This window comes from Vanessa atalanta, chromosome 13 (assembly GCF_905147765.1).
Source record: "Vanessa atalanta chromosome 13, ilVanAtal1.2, whole genome shotgun sequence".
Classification (NCBI taxonomy): Eukaryota; Metazoa; Arthropoda; class Insecta; order Lepidoptera; family Nymphalidae; genus Vanessa; species Vanessa atalanta.
In genome coordinates this window covers 8,558,212-8,578,893 of record NC_061883.1, presented here as the reverse complement: position 1 = coordinate 8,578,893, position 20,682 = coordinate 8,558,212, and the positions used below count along the sequence as shown (strand labels likewise).

General features: G+C 33.7%; 1 protein-coding gene across 4 annotated transcripts; it reads left to right on the top strand.

Annotated features, from left to right (window-relative positions):
* Positions 1–865: 865 nt before the first annotated feature.
* Positions 866–20,524, top strand: LOC125068109 (sarcolemmal membrane-associated protein). 4 transcript variants are annotated; one of them, XM_047677120.1, is made up of 14 exons: positions 866–930; positions 1,113–1,565; positions 4,941–5,057; positions 11,087–11,221; positions 11,678–11,812; positions 12,171–12,389; positions 12,713–12,862; positions 13,000–13,101; positions 14,765–14,917; positions 15,750–15,843; positions 16,214–16,315; positions 16,478–16,587; positions 17,904–18,116; positions 18,203–20,524. In XM_047677120.1, the coding sequence occupies exons 2-14, from the start codon at positions 1,359–1,361 to the stop codon at positions 18,893–18,895; spliced, it is 2,430 nt and encodes an 809-aa protein (XP_047533076.1). In that variant the 5' UTR covers positions 866–930; positions 1,113–1,358; the 3' UTR covers positions 18,896–20,524. The 4 variants fall into 4 exon arrangements, with proteins under 4 accessions (XP_047533076.1, XP_047533077.1, XP_047533074.1 ...); XM_047677121.1 differs by having other exon boundaries at positions 914–934; XM_047677118.1 differs by lacking the exon at positions 866–930 and adding an exon at positions 931–979.
* The last annotated feature ends 158 nt before the right edge of the window (positions 20,525–20,682 follow it).

Below are 20,682 nucleotides of genomic sequence, written 5' to 3'. Positions count from 1 at the left end.
ATCACTAATAAATAGTCATATTGTTATTTTTAAGGTCTTTTAATTTTTAATAATTTATCAGTAATTAAAATTATTTTTTCAATGTCGAACTGAAAACAAAATTTATTAAAATTTCTTTCACGTTTGCGTCTATAATATCTATTATAATAATTAAGAGCTACGTATATTAAAATATATAATTATACTTTTCTATGATTTTTTTATATCCCTTAGGGAAAGTATAGGAAAATATTTTATGAGTTAGTCTAGCACAACATATGACAGTTACACATTCTCGCCGTAGAAGATACTTAATATGTTGATACATTATTTATATCGATTAATAACAAATATTCAATATTATTGTTATTAAACTTTTTATTTCATTATTTTTTCTCATAAATCTTTTTTTTTAATATAAATCTATACAATGTCACCAAAGAAAGTGATATTCGTGTATAAGAAATAATAATTGATAAAAATAAAACGTATTTCATAATTTTTTAATGAAGAGACTTCTATAAATGTATATGTGTAAATAAATTGTATACTTAATTTTTGAGTATCTATTAAGTATTGTAATTTTGAAGTGCCTGTAAGCTACTTTTGTATATTCTTAAATGCATTACCAAATGTAAAACATTACAATAATTTTTATTACAATTTAGCTTCATGTGTAAATTTATAAACAAGTTATATTTGTTTCTATTATTTTAGTTAACTTAAACCACTATTATAGGATTAATATTAGCAAATACCCATATTATAATTACGAGAGTGTAGGTAACATTTGATATTTGTGAAATTTATGAAGTAGCAATATTTTTTTTTGTATTAAATCGTATTATAAAAAAATTGTGTTTTACTTAATGTTTAGTTAAATAATATTTTTACTAAAATTACCCTTTTAAAACCTTATAAAAAACAAGTGAACCAAGAACGATAGAGACGGTAGGTACCCAACTCAACAAAACAAATGTCCGATTCGTGCGCCCATTTCGTAAGTTCTTCGAACGATAACTTCGATCAACGCCCTTGTAAAAAATGTTATAATATATATTTGCTTAAAACAATTGTTTTTTACTAGTAGTCTATAAATAGTATACAGTTTATAGATATTGCACTTCTTCCAGAATTTGATGGTTTCCCAATAACTAATGAAGCAGTAGGCGAAAGGAATCAAGTTTCATTTTCTATTTTTTAAGTGTTTTAATGAGTGAAAATTTGTTGAAGATACATGGATCAAAATAGTTAACCTATTGCCATTTGAGACCACTTATTCTCCAATATGACGAGATTTAAAGTTCACCTTTCACCGTAAATCCAGTGATTGTTTTTATCTTCAATGTGGAACTCGTCATTAAAACTGCGGGGCACCAATGCTTACTCTGAAAGAGAATTGTATGATGGTGATAGCAAAGAATAAGAAACAAATGAAAACAATAAAGGGTATGGATTACAATTGGACCCCTGCTCCAGAGAGCCTTAATAACCAGGATGTAAGTGTTCCAAGGGCGGTGTTTATTCCTCACTCAAATTCCTTGCCATTTGAAGAAAGACGCGTCACATTGGAGCAACCTGTCAAGGTAACATTTTGAATTTCTCCCCATGTCAAAATATATAAATTTTATGTTGTCTAAGCCAGAAATTGATACACATATATTTTAAAGATAGCCATAGTCCCCATATGTTTTCTCAAGTTCATTTATCTATTAAATAATAACTACTCCCTACTATCCTGGTATATGAATCTGTTAGAGGAATTATAACTATGTTAGATTATGTAAGGTTTTATTTAAAAGGAAGTTAATATGCTCTATTTATTATAAATTTCGAATCTTCAAGAATACATTTATTTAATACTGCAATTTGATTACTACAATACAAGTTAACCTAAGTTACCTTTGAAGCTGAACAGAAGCTTTTGAGTCTTATTAGGTTATTATTTAACCAAAGCAATTGATTTGAAATTATTTTAAAGTTTGAATTGTTGTTTAAAATAAGGAGATTAAGAATGATGTGTTATTAATTATTCATATACATAATTAAGTGATTTTTGGTCATAATTTGTCCATATGCGTAAATTAAGTTCATAAATTATACTTTGGTATATACTTTGATAAATAGTCTGTTTGTATTAATATGTTTTGGACTTGTCTTGTATAAATATTGCTTGAAACAAAGTAAATAAAATAGATTATATATGAGTAATGAAACCCGTAATCATATAAAAGAAATTTAATTTACAATACATTTAGAATGTATATATATAATAATATGTATATTTTTTTATTATTATTTAAGTAGAATAGTGAATACAAGATTATATTTAATATTTCAAAGTTTAAGAGTTAGTTTTTTTAAACTATCATACATTCCTTGTATTTAATCTTAGTGTGAATTTTTCTGATAAGATTATCTCCTTATTACGAAATCTATTTTTATCTTGTATTTGATCTCACGGACCATTTTCTTTATTCTCTATTATTAGTTATATTTATCTTATTTAAAAAGAATTTTAAGTAAAGTAACTGCTATAGTTTATTATGTTTTTTTGAAGGCTTTAAAGGGTTTACAATCATTAAAAAAATGATATGATTAAAAATAATTGCCATAAAAACCATAAGAAATAGGATATGAGATCTCAATTCTTCAAACATTCTTTAAACCTAAGAATAAATAATTTACCTAAAAATGATAGTTACTTTAGGTAACTACCGTTGCTATCTATATCAATGAACATAGTGGACCAGTCAGTAACAAACTCCAAACAATAACTACAATGTAGTAATAATCTTGTAAAAATTGTTATACTATAAATGTTTGCTTAATACAATAGATTTTTATTTGTCATATACAAATATACTGCTGTAACCCTTTGTGGTTGCAAGAATGGTAGTAATTGTATTTGTTTTGAATTAATATTGCAATTTAAGCTGAAATTCTGTAATTCTGAAACTATACCATAGGTTCTAACTCAGTCTTTGTTTTGGTTTAATAATATATATACTGTACATTGTGTATTGTATATATGTTGTCATTGTTTATGTCCGAATATATTGTGATAATACATATGAATGTTAACAGTTAATTTATTGAATATTCTCTTAAAATAGATATTTTGGAATATAAAAGGAATGTTGAAAATGATACATTTACTTCTAAATTTTTATCATAGACTAACAGAAAATTCATTTCTTTTTAAATATAACTTTAAAACTTGAAAATGCGATATGAATCCTTACGACAGATTAGAGTAAGTAATAACTATATTTAATAAATTGCTCTGAATTATAAGCACAAATAAGCTGCTGTTTAAGGTATTTACTTTTCAAAAAATATATAGAAAATAGTTTACTTGGTGGTAGGCCTTTGTGCAAGCCTGCCTGGATGGGTACCATCCACTCATCATACATTCTACAAGCAAGCAGCAATATCTTAAATTGTTGTGTTTTGGTTCGAAGCGTAAGTCAGCCAGTGTAACTACAGGCACAAGGGACATAACATGTCAGTTCCCTGTGCTTGGTGATACAACGGTTATGATATAGTTAAAATTTTATAGGACCCAATATCTTCAAGCAGTAGTGACTACTTCCCATGAGGTGGCCCATTTAACTGTCCGCCTACATGTGACATTTCTTCATTCATTAAAATCATTCAAATTTTATGTGTTATAAAACCTGTTATTAATATGCATATATGTATACAGAATAACGTCTCAAAGCTACCTACACATTTATAAAAAAAATATTTTTTTTATAAAAATTGAAAAGTCGGTGACAATTTGGCTTTACACAATTTCTAAAATATTGAGAATAAAAACGCTAATGCTCATTTTAGCAATAGTCTTTCAGTTTTCCAAAAGTGTTTTAAATCTTGTGAAATGTTATAGATATATAAAAATGGAAAATTTTAATAATAATAATAAATAATAACATTTTTATTGTTTACAATGTTTACTTTTAAGAATGAGAGCATATCTTGCCCTGTTTGAGGTTTCCAATTTCGTCCTGTGCATTTATCTGTAAGGCACTTAATATTACCGTCAGGCACTCTTGAGCGTCGTCTTAGTCATCATGACCCGTGATACTCGAGACGGACAATTGTGCATTGACAATTAAATTTAATGAGATTAAATTGTGCTATTCCTAGCCACGCATCTGCTACGCTCTCGTAACGGAAGCTGATTCTTATCAGGTTTTATGTTATGGTTACAGGAAGTACACACATGTACAGGAATATCATTATGAAATATTGCTTAGAATTATTTAAATGGTATATAAATATGTGCGATTGTTTAACTTTCGCTGATAAACCTTTTGTTTTTTTTTTTTTTGTTATATATGTTGTGCATTACGTTGAAAGATTTTAGTTAAACAAACAAATAGACGTATAAACAAGTAAATTTCATGTCACTAATGTAATAGAGCCGAGATGGCCCAGTGGTTAATGCGTGTATCTTAACCGATGATTGCCGATGACTTAAACTCAGTCAAGCACCACTGAGTTTTCATGTGCTTAATTTGTGTTGAAATTCCACCACATAAATATTCTCCAACCCTCATTGGAGCAGCGTGATAAGATCCAAAATCTTCTCCTCAAAGGAAGAGGACGTTTAAGCCCGGCAGCGGGACATTTGTAGGCTGTTAATGTACTTTAAAGTAATAGCGTATAAGTATCTCAATGCTGGCTCTGGCCTGCCCCTTTCCTTTTCAGTATTAGTACAAAGTACAAGTAGCAGATTTTCATCCGACATATGCAAGTTTTCTCATGCTGTATTCCTTCACCGACCGAACCAAACAAGAGAAATTATTAATAAAAATTAAGCACGTGAAATTTAAATGTTTCTTGCCTGGCTCGTGCAATTTTCTGTTCAGACTTACTTGTTCAAATCACAGGGGTACCTCGGCTGTATTTTTCTAATTATTCTCTATTATAATGGTAATAAATGTCTGTTACAGATTGGAAGGAATGTCTATCGCTCGTCTCCGTCACCAACGAATACAATATTCGAATGCAGGGTGTTATCGCGACACCATGCCACACTGTATTATGATAAAGGCCACTTTTACCTTGTGGTGAGTTGAATTATATACCTAAAATTCTTAATTTATTTATAAGATTTACACGGCGTCCATCATGTACAAATGTACCATATTTCATCATCATAATCATCATATTTTTTATTATTCAATGAATTAGTATTTAAAACACTATATATTATATACTTATTTAAAAGTTGTTTTTTTTAATATAGTGTATTATAGCTACGATATCAGTTACAAAAATAAGCCAGGTCGTTTAAGATGACAAGTATTCGACTCTCGCTTCTTACGCCTACAACAGATTACGGGCCACACAACCTAATTCCGCAATCTGTGTTACGATTTCGTTGATTTGCATATTATACGACGGTATACTTATATGGCTTCTATATACATATCAAACAATGCAGTATAATCTGATATGTCATTATAAAACTTTTGTGAGACTGAACTATTACTTAGACAAGTTATATTATAATACATTAATAATAATTACTAAATATTTACGTAAATAATAGTTTTATTATAGTCTTTATAAGAGTTTATTAAATATTATATGTCTGTTTTTCGAGATTTTAGTAGTTATGGATAATATCAATGGAACAATTTGGATGACAGGATTGATAAGTTTAAGAGATATATATATATATATATATATATAAACATATAACAAAAAACACTTTGATACACAAGATGAACATAACCCTATAAAACATTAAATAAACGATATAAACGCGTTGGACTAACTTTGTGGATTTTCATTCAAAATTTATTCGTTTATTACTTATGCAGAGCTGTAATCCGAATCTATATTAGTTCACATTTTGTATCTTATTATGTTTAAAAAGTTCTTATATAACATAAAATGAAATAAACGAAATCGTCTTAGAATTTATATCTACGATTTTCATATAAGATCAACGCATATTCTATTCACTGGGTCATTTCGAAATGAAGATGCTATTTAATAATAATCAGCGAATATTACGATGGCCAAACCAGATTGTATCTAAGTACTTCCTTTATAACAAATTCGTCGGATTTTTTAATAATTTAATTTAATTTCAAAGGTAACAAAGTACTTACTTTATACATTTGTAAGCCAATAATTTTGCTCTATCTTTGACGACTTCCATATCATACTATCTATATTATAAATGAGAAAGGAACTCTGTCTGTTACCTCTTCACGCTTAAGCCGTTGAACCGATTTAGATGAAATTTTGTATGGAGATAGTTTGAGTCCCGGAGAATATACCCGAGACCAAAGGCTACTATTTATTTGTGTTAAACGGGTTAAAAGCCGCAGTTTCAACTAGTATCTATATACACGTATTACAATAACAAATTCCCGCTTGTCATGATAATAGTCTAAATTGAATGCAGGTTAAACTTCTAAGTGCATTTACTCGTACAATAATATTATGTATATACTTTAAGAATATCCGTAAGGCACTGCATCATGTGATACAAGTTTTATGTAGTTTGGTATTACAAATAAGACGTCTCCTGATTTTATAGTGAAGATTAAAATAGTCAAACCTTAAAGCCTGTGTAATGTTTATTCTTTACACATCGAATGTCTGATAGACATGAAGTCGTATAAACGCATTAAAACGCGATACGATACCTAATGTGTGCTGTATCGCTACGTGATTGTTGTTGTTATTGTAATATAAAATAAACATATAGTTATTTTGGATTTTTTCTATTTATATACTGCCTGTATATTTACATTAAACATTACATTAACAGCCTGTAATTTTCCCACTGCTGGGCTAAGGCCTCCTCTCCCTTTGAGGAGAAGGTTTGGAGCATACTCCACTACGCTGCTCCAATGCTGGTTGGTGGAAAACACATAAGGCAGAATTTAGTTGAAATTAGACATATGCAGGTCTCCTCACGATGTTTTCCTTCACCGCCGAGCACGAGATGAATTATAAACACAAATTAACCACATGAAAATTCAGTGGTGCTTGCCTGGGTTTAAACCCGAAATCATCGGTTACGATGCGCGCATTCTAACCACTGGGCCATCTCGGCTCCTGCATGCTCAGCAGACTGTATATAGAAATGTTTATATATTAATTTTTTTGATGTTCTATTTATACTTATGAAATCGTTTGTCATGATTAATAAAACACAGGTAATTCTACTAAATCTGCAAACTGATGTTCGATACACAAATTATATATTATTATTTTATAACGGATGCTTAATCTAGCAGTGGTAGCTTTGCTTAATATAATTTTGTTAAATGAGGATTCAAAAGTGCTGGTACACGCCTACTTGAATAAAGTATGTATGTTTTGATTTTGATCTGTTACGACAACTTTTATGGAGGGGGTAATTAGGAGGAGAATCTGTAAATTAATTACTAAGTACAAAGCGTTTAAGATTTTCATGTAGCAATAACCGTTAAGGTTAATTATGGAATTAATTGATTTAAAGAAATTAATTGAATTGATTAAGAATTATTTACCCCTTATTCAGATTGTATTAGTGGCTTCTATGGATAGTTCTTTTTTGATACTTTTTATAATAAAATGTTGGGGTTTCGAAATCTTTGTCAAAGATCTGACTCATTATTGTTGGTGACACACACATCACAAATACATTTTGCAGAGCATGTTTCTATATAAACGATTGAATACTTATATTATCATATTTATTTTTTGTGGATATCATATTTAAACACGTGCATAATTTTTAGTCTTTGAATAGTTTTTGCAAAAAAAAAATTAAGATAATAAAAAAAACGCATAAACGAACAAAATTAAAATAATCTAAGGTACTTTGTGTTGAATGTGTGTAATGGCCTTTATGAACATTATAAACTAGATGTGGTAGGCAAGTATGATTCGCGTAGTTAACATCTACATTCAAGAGGTACAGATAATTAAATCATAGCAGTAATTATTTTTATAGTTACCTACATCATAAATGCACTGGGACTTCTGACATGACCTCATTATGTATGATAGTCGCGCTGCTAGTACGATTGTACTTTATTGATAAATTCCTTTGTACTTATTATATTAACGGACACATGACTAGGGTTACCATGAATTATTTTATAAAGACACTAGTATGTATTTTTAAATAATAGCTCACGTTACTCACTCTAGTCCAACCACATGAGGACAAAAGCCAAACAAAACAACATTAGACATCGAATTGATGCGATATCATTGGTCTGGAGCCTGGATAAAATCTATGATATTCCTATAGAATTTACGAAAAAGTGACATTTTGAGCGTCGACGAAGCTTTTATCGGAATTATGGAAGTAAAATTAACATGGATATAGTGAAGTGAAATAGTGCTGTATTTTTTGAATAAAGATATATTAATCGAGAACTTTTAATAGTATTACAATACAGCTGAGCTACGTAGTAAAGTGTTTCCGGCACTTGAAATTTGGGTACTTTACATAGGTATTTGATTTGTGAGAAAAATTATAAATCAAAATTGGCCAGAGAAAAATTATAAATAACAATTATTAATAAGGAGAATATAATTTGAACACACTCGCACCGGAATTTACTCCTAAAACTAATTTTAAATTGCTAATCACGACGTCCATATTTTGTCTTCGTTTTATAGTAACCAACTAATTTTTCTGCAGAAGTTACGTGGATTTTTTTTCGTTACAGTCTTGTTTTAATCGTATCGAAAAACAGGAAAGAACTAAATTTAATTTCCGGTCTTTAATTTTAATGATATTCTTCGTACATGGTTCATGGTTAAATTATTGGTAAAAACATTCAATTAGCAGCCTTTTAATTTTGAAAGGCTCAATAGACAAGGCCTTCTAGCCTATTAAGGAGAGGAATTTTAGGCTTGCTTAACCACACTATTTCTTTGTGGATTTAAAGATTTTCATCACCGAACGCAATAATTGTGAGAAAAGAAAATATAAAAACAAAACTAATTTCAACAAAAGTCATTTAAAATATAGTCTATCTGTATTCGAATGTTCGACCTTTGCCTTAGCCTTTTCAGCTCATACATAAGGTAAGGTTACAAGAATTTAGAATCGAAATATAAAAAAAATATCTACTTATTAACGCTTATTTAACGATCAGTAATAATGTTCCTTGATATCTCCTACAGTATTTTTTTATATTTCAATCTGTTTGCAATTTTTTAGAAAGTCACAAACAATTAAACAACATTGCACCAAGTTTTTAACGATTTAAGATAATTGTAAAAAACTTTGAAACAAACTCGTTTTAATTAAATAAATGTTTCCAATTGTACTTTCTTGAAGACACAGCTTTAGGCTGTGTAACTACAGACAGGGACGTAACAATTTAGTTGCCAAGGTTAGGTGACGTATTGGCGATGGAAGGGATAGATAATAACCAACCATTTATCATCAGATAGACAATTTTTCAGTCTATTATTTTAAATAAAAAAAAATACTTAAAATTTATTTAACTTTCGTTCGTCTCTAATAAATAAGGGATAACCTACACATGAATATCTCGGAATCAATGCTACAAAGAGAACAATAGACAAATACGTGATGCTGGTTTGTTCTTGGTCACTCCGATCTCGAAACACAATCAGTAGAAAGCGAATCATGCAAAAATCATTTCAATACACTCTTTCTATATGTACGTGTATTTTCTTTATTATTGTGTTCGCATGCATATCGTTTAGTTGTGTGAGAGGACTTGTAAGTGTATTCGTGATGGTGTGATTTGACTATTTATAAAGTTATTTCGTATTTCAGTATTTATTTATACTGATCAATAGTATATTTATATTGTTATCAAATTACTAAGCGTTTGTGTTTTAATGGTAATATTTTTTATCGTGTAATATTATTTCATTGAATAACGTTTATTTTTGTTTTTGGTTATAACTTGAAGTATTTTAATTTATTTTTACGTCACATAAATATATTATGGACTTTTGAATTATACTTGTTTTATAAAAGTGCAAAATTTCGTTAATCGCGATATTGCTCAATGACAGCCAACGTCCAGATATTCTTACGGACAGTAATTGATTGTGTATAATTTAAGTAGTTAATGTCGCGACTAAATGAGCTACCGTATTGACATGTTACACAAGTAGCCTGAACGCGGTGTGCCAAATTAAAACAGGTTTAACATCCTTATTAATTGATGTAACGCTACACCACGGGCGTCCGACTCGTAAACATACACGAACCGTGTACGCACGTAACTTAGTATATTATATTATAAATTATGCTTTTATGTATCTATCATACTGTAAACGACATTTGAGTTCTGGTCGAATGCTATGCTTCATTAAAAACTTTTAGGGTAATGTGACTTCCCGCCAAGACGAATTTGTCATGGATGGACTGTATATAACGTATACAACTGTAACGCCCCAACGGTTTACATCTGCATTCTTCCTTTAGTATGGCTCACGGAACTGAGTTCATGGATACTGATAGATTTTCCATTTACGATTTCTTAAAATAATAATATTAGTAATGCATCCTATCAAGTATTGTATGTCAAGGTTCCTTTTTTACCTTTTTATTAATGTTTACCTGTGTCCTAAAGCTTGAAGCCAAAAGTGGGGATGACATATCCCAATCATAGTTAAACTAGCGATTTTGACAGTTCTGCTTAACAATTAGTCAATGCAAGAGTATTCTGACGTCGGGCACAGTGATTTGATGGACTATTTTGTTTTATTTTACAAAGTCGAAACGTAATATACATATGTTTGTAACATAAATGAGTAACATACAAGTTCCACAAACAAAGAGTTACTGACGTCTTAAACCATGTCGAAAATTCTTTATCTTTCAATAACAATTAAAATGTCCGGCGTTTTCGAAACCTAGTCAAAACTACTTACTTCGTTTTCGTGATCAGAATGACCAAAGTTGTAAATGAAAGTAGGTAATTATATGTGTACCGCACGTGTAGGCACAGATGTTGTCATGTGAGATTACATCACAAGAAACGAAAATCATGTAATGCTGAAGGTTATAGGAAATAGGTTGCAAAGTTTCGAATGACGTCATAAGACTATTTATCGGGCGATGATAACTTGGCGTTTTTTCGTTCAGGACAACCAAAGCAGCAACGGCACATTTGTTAATAACAATCGGTACACGCTGGCGAAGGAACCGCACGAGGTATACTCCGGGGATATAGTCCAGTTCGGCATTCCCGTTGTCGAGAATGCCGGTAATTCGGAAAAGGTATTTTTTTTATTTATTCATATTGTTAAGTGACACAAATTTAATGCTTAGATGAATGCTGGGCTAAGGCTTTCTCTCCTATTGATAAAGTTTCGAGCTTAGTCTACCCATGCTGCTTGGTGCAGACCCATGCAGACTTCCTTACGATATTTTCTCAAGATATATAAAGAAAGCACGAATAAAGCAAATCTTAAAGAAAAACAGTGATTCTAGCCAGGTTATGAACAATCGTTTAATTAATTAAGGGCCAGTGGCCCATTTCATACATTTTATTACTTTTTAAGATATTTCTATTTGTGGTTTCAAGTCTTGTAGTGATAAGAGAATTACTTTTACATAAAAGTTAAAAAAAGCTAACAATACAATTATTGTACAAGCAAAAAATTTAAATGCGACGATTTGCGTTAAAAATAAAATATTTCAAACATTGATGCACGTTTCTTATCTATTTTTCAGAACACGTTTCCCCCCGTCGTCGCGCTCCTCAAACTCTACCACCCCGACGGCCAGGAGGCAAAATTGTCGTTCAATCCCGCCATGACGACCCCACTGCACCTCAAAGAGTTATACCAATTAAACAATTTCGTTCAGGTACAATTACAAATAACAACTTTGTTTTGTTTCTAAAGTAATTTTCTCACATGGAAATTACTGGTCATTATGTAAGGTCGATTATTTTAATAAGCTTGTATTAGGTCCCACCTACTAGTTATTCGTCATCAGTCCGTATGAATCGAATCCGCGAATGAATTATTTTTAAGCAGTTCCACGGAAGTAAATAAGCTGAATTTTATTATACAACTTTTTTTGGCACGACACCCGGTCCGATTCACCAGCTGAATCGTAATGGGTGTCAATTAATATGCAATATCTTAAGTTTCAGTATAAGAATTAAATAAAACGCTTTGAATCGACGTATTGATTGATATCATTAACTACCTCGCCGCAGGAAGCGATCCAGCGCGAGGCGTCGCTGGAGAGCCGGCTGCGCACGCTGCGCGAGTGCGTGGAGCGCACGCGCGCCGAGGCGGCCGCGTCGTGGGAGCTGTTCGTGGGCGAGCAGCGCCTGCTCATGCGCGTGCACACCATGGAGGCCATGCTGGCGGCCGGCAAGAACCCCGACGCGCACCACGTGGCGCAGCTGCTCACCGACAAGAGGAACTACCAGGTGCGCGCGCTCACTGTTCACCCGGAACGAGACGAATTTACATTCGTAAACTATTTTTTATATGAGCGAGATAGGTACGAGTATATATGATGATTTGGGTACCCTATGTACTTTTCTAGTACACTTGACGTATGATGTTTGCAAAATGTCATGATTATTGTTCGAGGAGCTCGGAAGTTAAATCATAACAAACACATCTTCGCATTTATGATATAAATAACTCTTATCGATCGAACATCGAAACTCAACGACTCGGCCTATGGCTCGTCGTATATAAAGATATAGGCCGCTGCAGTTAGCTAATAACGTGTCGTGGGGTGCAGGAGGTGGCGCAGGAGAGCCTGCGCACGGCGCACGAGCAGCGCCTGGCGCTGGAGGAGTCGCTGGAGCGCCGCAGTCGCGAGGCGGCCGCGCTGCACCACCACAACTACGCGCTGCGCCTCGCCGCCTCCGACGCGCTGCAGGAGCTGCAGGTACCGCTCCCAAGCCGACCTCCGCTTGGACGTCTCGCTGGTCTAAATGTCTAAATGAACACTCGAGTCGACTTTATTTATATTTTAAACTAACATACAATAATGCCCTATTATAAATGTAATATTTCATCACGTAGAAATTAGCAGCCCGTTGTGACCGTAAGATGTGTGCAGCGCGCCTGGCAGTCGCTGCCGCTGAAGAGAGGGAGCAGACGTTGAGGAAACACCTGCCTCTTGCTGTGAGTATATAAGAGTGTAATACTTTTTAAAACAAAGTATAATCCGCGCGCGATGAGATTGTATGCGAGGTTAAGGAAAGTTTCAGACACGCGCGGTCTGCCCTCGATGGTAACTTCGGCAAACTCGGGTCGATGCTTGCGAGACGTTGCTTTTTGTTTCTTGCTTCTTGTTAATTTTTGTGATTGTGATTTGACTTTAATGATTTACTGTTGAAATTTCATACATGTGTATAAAACTGATTTTATTCAAAAGATAATTTGCGAAACAACTTTTATAAAGCGTCTTCGCTCGGGAACAGTCCTTTTCGATTTACGATGACAAGGTTTCATCCAATTCTTATGGCGCGTGGATTATATACGAACATTTGAAAGCTCTTTAACTATTTTGCTATGTAGGATTTATTAATAAAAAAATGATTTGATATTAATATTTATACCCAGTAATAATCTAGCTTTGTTCCCTATTACATTTTACCTCTTTAAATTTGTGTTATGGTTTCTTGTGTACAATTGATCTAATATTTTACCCGATTCCCAGTTTGCCTTACAGTTCTTAATGCTTTAAAGTAGTTATTTTATATTAGATATTTTTCAGACATAAAATCAACCAAGTATTTTTATCATTTATATAAACTTAAACAGATTAATGTTTATTAATTATTATTACCCTATTTATATTACTTTATTCGCTTACGTTTTCTTTTTATCATGATATTTTTTTAGGTTTAATTTTCTGAGAGTATACCTTAATATTAAATTTTAAAAAAATAATTCACTGATGAATGATGACTGACATCTCCCCGTGTTGAATAAATATCGTATTCCTATGAATTATGCGTTTTTTTTGTTGCTTATTGAATGTCGTCAAAATCGACTTTCATTAAAAATTATCTCGATAAGATATTCAATTGATTTATTTTTAGATTATTATTTTCATATCTAGAAATATACAATTTCAAGCGTCATTATCCTTGCTACATGGAAATGATAATAATTAATAATAAACTAGTTTCGTTTCTGACTTCGAGCGGATAAAATGAGGATTAATCTCGAGATTTTTTTTTAGCAGTGCGATATTCGTCAACCTTTATATTCGGTAAGAGTAGGTGTCAGTTATATTACGCATGTAATATTTCTAAAATGGTTCGAATTAAAAAAAATAAGGGTAATATGGTGAAAACCATAAAACATTTAAAATAAAAATATTTTAATTATTTTGACAAGCATTAAGTGTTTGTGACAATGAAACTGAACTATAAATGTCTTATTTTTTATACCTTAACTTTAAAAGATAGACATATACGGTCAGTAACATTCCGGGAGATCCACAAATCTGTCATACAAAGTTTTTTTTTGTACCGGTTACGGTTTTGTTAGCGTTCCCTTTAAATGTTGTAGACTGTCAATTTCCTCCCCGACTCTGTCAGCATATTAAGTCAAAAAATATGCAGCATGTTAATATAGTATATTATAATTGCCTTCGTCCGACCTGAAACTATGAACTAAAATAAAATGAAAGTTCCATATCAATCGTATTAGTAGTTTTTACGCGAAGCCGTAAATACCGAAACAAACAAAACTTACCTCTTCACATTATTAGTATGACGATATAATAGATAAGTGTAAGACACGGTATAACAAAATATTTCGCATTTTATTACAGTACTCTGTACAAAACGGCGAAGCGAAGATGTTAGTGGTGAGCACAGACAGCAACAAGCTGCAGGAGGCCAAGCGCAACGGCTCGCTGGAGGACGCCGTGCGCGCGCTGCCCGACTACATCAAACTGCTGCTGCCGCAGCACTTACTCAACAAGGTCCGTACTGGGCATTGGCTCACGTCTCTCTTAATTCCTCATACAATGATGCCATGACTGATATTGTAATCCATTCTCAACGGAGACTACTTTACTATTCTATCGCTAAACAGCAATATCTGCCATTGTTGTTTTGATTTTAAAGGTGAGTTAGCCATCATAACTACAGACACCTTAACTTCTTAACTTCCAAGATTAGTGGTTTACTGATAATGCAAGGGATGGATAATATTTCATACGTGTATGTGCGGTGATGACTATACTTATCATTAGGATCATTTGAAAGTCTGTCTAACAAGCTTAAATTAAAAATAACGAATGAAATTCCAGTAAGTAACTAGCTCCAATATCAGATATTATAGTGCAGATTTGTGTGCAGACATGTGTTCACACTATTTCCTCATTTTCAATACATGGTTTAAGAGATCAGGTTGTGGCTCAACTTCGGTCTGCTATTTATAATTTAATGCCAGAAGAACTCAATATCATTTTGCTGAAATTGTGAGTCGATTAGCTAGTCTTCCTTAAGATTGGTTTTTTCGTGACCGAATTCGATTTCATAGCATTTTTTAAATAAAAATACCAATTTAAAACAAAAACTTTACCTTATTTCCCGTTCATAAGTATTTGATATCCATATCGTTTTTACTTTAAATATCTTTTTTCCTTTGATCCACTGATGATATTTGTACAATGCACATGTGCACATGATTTGCATATACCCAGTTGTCAGTTAACATAAAATCTTAATTATACCTTGTATTTATTATTGGCTGGCAAATATATTTTATATATTTCTTTATTATTATTATTATTCATGTTTTCGTTTTAGGTGGGCATTAAGGCGATATCTGCCGAAGGAAAGTCAGCAAAAGAATTTGAACTAATATTGAAGCAAAATAATATATATAATTTCGAAGAAAGAGGTATGTTTTTTTTTAGGTATTAAAAGTTATCTTACATATAATACAATTATAATTATTGCATAGTATGAAAATATTGTTAGACTAAATTTTGTTTTTAGGTTATTTCATTCAAGTGTACTGATAAAAAAAAAAAAAACAAAATATGTAGTAATATATTATTGCTCTTAAAATCTTTTTCTTTTGCACGAATCCATACAATGAATTTAAATTAAACAGGAATACTTTTCATACCAGCTTTAATTTAGATTATTTTAGACAATATAATAAAAAATAATATTAGCAGACACAATACTATATTGAATAAGACATTAACAATATGTTATTACACAGTAATTAAAAATAAACTTTATATTTGAAAAATATTTTACAGAAAAACAACAAACCGAGGAGGGCAGTGTCGGAGGCAGCGGCGAGAAGCCTGGTGATTCAGATCTTTGTACTGACGATGAGAAGCATTCAAGGCTTAACCATGGTAATATTAACGGCATACTCGGCTTTTTGTTTTTTTTTTTTACTGTAAATAAACATGGTTAAATACGCATAAGAAACTGAGCGAGTTTCTGTCAGCGACTCCTTCGTAATTCGATTAATTAGACCAATAAATATTTTGTTTTGATATTGTCTTTTTTTACAGATACAACTGTTCACGAAGTGGAAAGTTTGGGTACTATAGATGGTGAAATTCGTCCTGATAACAATGCTAACTCTACTTATAGCGAACCTGACATTAAAGAAGATTCTCCGGTTAGTACTTGATTAAAAATTATGCACAAATTTTTTATTAAAAAATATATTTTTATTCATCATAAAATAATAGGCTTGTTTCCACTAATAATAAATCGGATGGCTTTGAGTTTCTAATGATTAACCGTGATAATTAGTAAATAAAAAAACAACTTTTCTACAAAAATAATAAAAGATTAATTATATTTTTGGAAAATAAAATCGACAAAATGAGGCATTTAATCACGTGACATTAAACACCAATCAGAGTCGCGTGACGTCACACCTCGCGAAACAAGTTCGGAACGCTACGTTGTTGCTATCAATTATCATTATGGCAGATAAACTTGGGGTACTACTTGGTTCTGGATCTTTCAGACACTCTGCGATTATTGACAAACTTTGTTTTTTCAACATATATCGTCTTGGCATTCGAACTTCGTTGGTATACAACCTGGTTTCATGCGCACTTGTGTCTTTACCCATAATATGATACTCTGTATAATTAGTCATATCATTTGGCAACTAAAAAAATAAAAAGAGTTTGAATTATTACATTTTATAAAACGAAAATAATATTTTAACTCAAACAAATCATAAAATCCTATTCTAGTCCTAACATTTTATAGGTTATGTGTGATATATTATATTTGCTAAATTCATTTCTTTTACTATACATTTATAAATAGATATATCAAGTTGTATTTAATACTTACATCGAAATGATCTTCACAGAAATAAATTGTGGAATTAGTTGACAAAATAAGAGCATCTTGCCTCCATGCCATTTAACCACTTTATTCGTATTTATTTATTGTTTGGTACGTATATGAATAATTTGTCTGGCGTTTTTATCGTTGTACTTTCACATTGGGGCACCATACAGTATTTATAATACGAGGAATTCATTATTTATTAAAAAACACAATTGACTGTCATACACAAACACGGCTGTTTCGCGAGGTATGACGTCATTCAAGACGCCATGACAATCTTGGCCTTTTTCGCGGTCAATTTCAAGTTCATTTCTAAAAACTCAAAATACTAACTTAAAAAACGTATTTTTCTTAAAATAGTATATTTTTGGGGTGAAATAGATGCTAAGCTATAGTTTTAAACTAATTTCCAAATTTTGTCAACTAGCCTATTACAATAAAGAGTTAATTATCGCTGTAAAATATCGGTTGGGTTACCAAGACTGTAAGTTAAATGAGATTAGAATCCTAAAGATAAAAAAAGAAGTGATAACTAATTATATATTACCCATTGTTGATTGAAATTTTACTGATCATAAAAGGCGAAACAAAAATATATTTTGCGTGCAACTTGTTACTCAGGGCAAAGGCGGCGTCGAATACGCTAACATCTTGCGCGTGATGGCCGGACTCAACGAAGAGATAAAGGCTCTCCGAGAGCGAGTGAGCGCCTGCACGGCCGAGAACGACAAGCTGCGCGACGTGCGCGACGAGCTGCTCGCCGCGCAGCACGAGCCGCGCCCGCACGACGACGAGGACGTCGCCACCTACCGCGCCCGCCTCGCTGACCTGCAGGTACCGTTATTTACTTTTGCTTGCTTTTTTACTATTTTGTGCAATGGGCGTTTTCATTAGCATTTGGTTCTATTAACTTTTTTCAGGAACAACTCACGAAGTCGACAGTTGCGGAGGAGGCGAAAGTCGCAGAGATTCAGCGGCTCGCGACCAACGCGGCTGAGATGCAGGCCGAGCTTGCGTTCCGACCCACGCGTGCGGACATCGACGACCTAACTGCGGTCGTGGGCAAGCTGCGCGCCGACCTGCTGTCGCGCGACCAACAGATCGAGCGCCTGCAAGCCGCCCTCGACGAGCACAGAAACAAAGTCGACAGGGCCGTCGAGACGTCCACCTCGCTCGAGGATCTCCGTGTCGCCGTCGACGACACCATCGACGAGAAGCAGATCTCTGCCAAGATCGACGAGATGTTCAACATCGACGACGACGACGACGAGGACGAGGAGACCGATTCCGCGGTCACCGAGATCGACAAGGACGACGGCGCGGTCGGCTCGCAACCCGACACGGTCGGCGTCGTCAGCGAGTACCTGAGACTTGACGACGAGGAGCGGCTGCAGGTCACGATGCAGAACGGGACCCTTCACGCCCTCGAGGAGGAGTTGGTGCGAGCCAAAGAGAGATGGGCCGAGGTGTGCGCCGAGCGAGCTCGCCTGGCGGCACAGCTGGCAACGGTGCAGAACAAGCCGCTCCGCCTGGACCTGTCGCACGCGGTGGCGCTGGCGGTGCCGGTGCTGGTGGCCTGCCTTTACTACCTGTTGCTGCCCTACGTCTCCTGATGGACCGCCACGTGGGACCCGCCCGGTTACGCGTAGCCCCGACATTCGCCTGCGACGGTCGGACGGGCGTCGCGGTGGGACATTTGAAGTTCAAACTTTGCTCACTAATCTTCTATCTTTTTTATCGAGAAATATAATTGAATTTCGAAAGCGAGCTTCCGCAACGATATCGACTCGCTCGGCCTTAGCGCCGCCGGGGCGTCGCGAGTTAGAGACGTTATCGACCGAAGGTTAAAGATATTTATGAATTAGAATAATTTAAAATATATTTTAAAAGTTACGATAAATATTTCATTATTGTCGGCCATCGTCTCGCCGACTGGTGTCGGTCGAGTCGAGGCTGCGGTGGCCGGCTCGCTGGAGCTTGCACCGGAAGTGCCATGTTGAAGTGTGAGTGGCGTCGCGACGCCGCGCCGGTCGATGCACGTTGTTAACGCATGTAAGATACTAGTGTTGTTTTTGTAAAAAGCGTCGATATCCTATTGATAAATATAAATTTGTTGTTGATCGATATCTGCCATAATAAATAACTGTACATTTTAATCTTAAGGCCTAATGACTGTCTTGAGTTTTATTAGGTAAATTGTGCGAGCTATATAAATACATTTTCAGTCGTACGATATAGGAGTGGAGTCCGATTTTCCATTTGAAATATCAAAGGTGTCCTGGATAGTGTGTTCATCGTTATATATGTAGGGTTGTGTCACCGATCGCTGGACCGCAGCTGAACCATTACACGTTCTAACTCCGCTTTCGAGAGCTACACATATCACTTTGTATAGGTTTACGAAATAACGAGGTGCGGGCATTCGTTCATATATTTGGCGGGCAGATTTCTTCGAATATTTTGCATTTTTCTAGTCTATAGAAACGACGTAGATATTGTTGCATGACATTTGGCTCTCGTGACCGCCGTATCGCTCAGCTCCTTACTGCTTCTCGATTGTAAAATTATGAAGTTATTTCATTATGTTTGGATTTATGGTTTTCGAGAATTGGTTTATATATTATTTTAGCTGAGTACGGCAAACAGCCTAAGGCGGAGCCCTCATGTTCTGATTTATTTATACTTCTATTAAGCACCGATATACGCAGCTATAAGTGTTTCGTAGATTTTGATACTTTGAAATAATAAAATGGGAGATTATTTGATTAAAGTAGCATTACTCGCAGCATAGCTTTTGTCAGGTTTGCACATTGGTTCGGTAAGAGTTTATGTTTGGTCCAAATTTTCTTTATAAAGCGTTTGTTTACCGGCTATGGAGTTCTAGCGGTACCTTGTGGCGACAGTCTCACCTGGCGCTAGTGATCTGCGAGCTTGGTTGCATGAGATCGCTTTGCTCTGTGATGTGAAGGCCAATAGATAATTTGTAACAAACGTATAACTAACAAATTATTAATTATATCCCTAGATTAACTGTAACTATACCACGTTGAATCACTATCTTATAAAGAAAATATTTATTATTTTATTGTTGCACTGATTTTGTTACGTTCAATGTTTTATTTTGTGTTTAAACCACCTTATTGTAAATAAATCGTATCTTACTACCTATGTTTAGTTTCTTGCTGTCGAAGACTTTTATGTTGTATTTTATGGAGTAAATAAAGCATTCAATGTGGATGTACTGATAAATTTATTGGAAATAATATTGATTTGTTTAAAAATATATGTCTTTTTGTTCACGACTATTTGCCCTATTAATGACATACGTATAATTTATTTATTTTATTCAGTATCAATTAGAAATGAGAAATACATTGTTTGTACTTTAACACTAGTTAAC

What these genes read in the sequence shown, in the direction of transcription:
- LOC125068109 (XM_047677120.1), top strand. Translation starts at nt 1,359, where the DNA reads ATGCTTACTCTGAAAGAGAATTGTATGATGGTGATAGCAAAGAATAAG. An exon ending in AAGGCCACTTTTACCTTGTG is followed by an intron (nt 5,058 to 11,086) that starts GTGAGTTGAATT and finishes TTTTTCGTTCAG; the next exon opens with GACAACCAAAGCAGCAACGG. An exon ending in CCGACAAGAGGAACTACCAG is followed by an intron (nt 12,390 to 12,712) that starts GTGCGCGCGCTC and finishes CGTGGGGTGCAG; the next exon opens with GAGGTGGCGCAGGAGAGCCT.